The sequence below is a fragment of the Gracilinanus agilis genome, unplaced genomic scaffold (assembly GCF_016433145.1).
Source record: "Gracilinanus agilis isolate LMUSP501 unplaced genomic scaffold, AgileGrace unplaced_scaffold57517, whole genome shotgun sequence".
NCBI classification, from domain to species: domain Eukaryota; kingdom Metazoa; phylum Chordata; class Mammalia; order Didelphimorphia; family Didelphidae; genus Gracilinanus; species Gracilinanus agilis.
The window spans coordinates 1-1829 of record NW_025393040.1 but is presented as its reverse complement, the minus strand read 5'-3'; the positions used below and the strand labels follow the sequence as shown (position 1 = coordinate 1829).

The window sequence follows — 1829 nt, the reverse complement described above, 5'->3', positions numbered from 1 at the left end:
TTACCTTTTCCTGGAAAAGGCTCATCACTTTCCCCTGCAAACCAGATGAGACATGGATAAGTCAGCCAACAATCTCCTATCACGGACCCAAAGCAATACAAGGGATTTTCTTCTTTTGTCATGGACGAGGAGGACAGTGTTTACTCCTGAAAGGGCGCTGCTGGCCATCATTTCTTCCCCACATGAGCCCTTGCTTGGTGGATTGACCTCTTTGGGGTTCATCTGCTCAGGAGGGGGATCTCCCAATCAAAGGAGATGAACAATTCCTAACTTTGCTCTTGATTCTAAAAGGTTTCTGGGAATGTGGAGACCAATTCTCGGCTCTCTGGCATATTATGGCGCCTGTTTGGCCAAAGCATTTCCACCATGAGGTAAAGGCAAAGAAGGGCAGACAAAGGCAGGGGAGTTCCCTGGCAGTGACCACCCTTGAAAGGTGACTTTCTACATCCTAAAACTGGAGAACAACTTCAAGTACTGACTCTGACCTCCAGAAAGACTTGCCTCCCACCCTCCGTGTCCCCCATTCTGTGGCTTTATGGAGCAGCGGCTCCTGCTCACCATACACTGAAAGCTCCAAGGGCTCACTGAGCCAGGCTGGGGTGAGGATGTCCTCTCCAGGGTGATGGAGACAGCTATAGCTCCCACTGTGCTTGCTGGTCACATGAGGGATGAGGAATCCAGCCATGCCCTGGGTGGAATTGATGGTGTCCACAGGCATGTCCTCTCCGTCCTTGTGCAGAGTGAATCTGATGCCACAGGATGCTGCCTGGCACCAGAACGTCACCTTCTCTCCCAGAGAAACGCTGGAGCTGGGCTCGACTGTCAGGGAGGGCCTGCTCTGGTAGTCTGGAAGCCAAGGCACAACCACAGGCTGGGGTCCCCCAGAGTCCAGTCTAAGGGCTGGAGGAGCTGACCACCAGGGCAGAAGCCCTCAGGCCATCTTCCAAGTCTCTTTTCTCCCTCTCTCTCTGCTCCTGGAAATTCTGCCTTTCACTGGACTTCCCTGGGGGAGGAGGGTCTCCCTCTGGTCCCTCAAGGAGGGGACATTAGCTAAGGGGATCCCTTCTTCCATCCCCAGCCAGCCACCCCAGGAGCCCTCTGTCCTAGCTCAATCCCGTGTACACTAGTCACTGACCAGTTCCCCTCTCCAACCTCCCTGTGTGACCGCCAGTCCCTCGGCTCTGGGTCCCGGAGCCTGGTGCCCTCTCTCACCTGTCACACAGACATTCAGGGCCTCACTGGGCTCTGAGGCCTTAGGCTGGGCTGTCTTCTCATAGTAAATGCACCTGAAGCTCCCTGTATCCTGGGCTCTCACAGTCAGGAGGGGAAAATCAGCCCTTCTCTGGGATTGCTGGAGGGCTCGTCCTATGGGTTCTGGGCTCCCTGCCTTCAGCCACATAAACGTCACCCTTCCAAGGGATTGTGCTCCTGGCAGGAGGCACGTCAGGGTCACACTTCCATTGAGGGACACCTTAGCACTAGGCAAGGCCCGGAGAATGGGCTGAGGAAGAGAACCTGGAAGAAAAACAGACAAAGCAAACCAAAAAACCCCCAAACCCCAGCAGAGCAGGCAACAGAATGCCTGTGCTGAAGGCTCATCTCCGTTTCTGCTCAACCTTGTGATCTGGAAAATGGCCAATCCTTAACCCTAACCCTGAATTCCTCCTCATTTCTCATTTCGGGGAGCTGGACTAACAATGTCTACCAGGCCTAGCTCTGAGCATGGCGCCATGGGGAAAGGGCTGCATTTGGAGGGAGAACATCTGGACTTGATGCCAAGCTCTGCCACCTTCTCTGTGACCTGGAGGAAATCCAGAACTTCTCCTTTT

At 54.3% G+C, this 1829-nt stretch overlaps 1 protein-coding gene across 1 annotated transcript; it reads right to left on the bottom strand.

Annotated features, from left to right (window-relative positions):
- Positions 1-558: 558 nt before the first annotated feature.
- Positions 559-1515, bottom strand: LOC123256277 (immunoglobulin superfamily member 1-like; the record flags this gene model as incomplete). The annotated part of the gene is made up of 3 exons (XM_044684930.1): positions 559-846; positions 1213-1303; positions 1409-1515. Coding segments are annotated over 3 exons (486 nt in total), but the record flags the coding sequence as incomplete, so codon positions are not given.
- Positions 1516-1829: the final 314 nt, after the last annotated feature.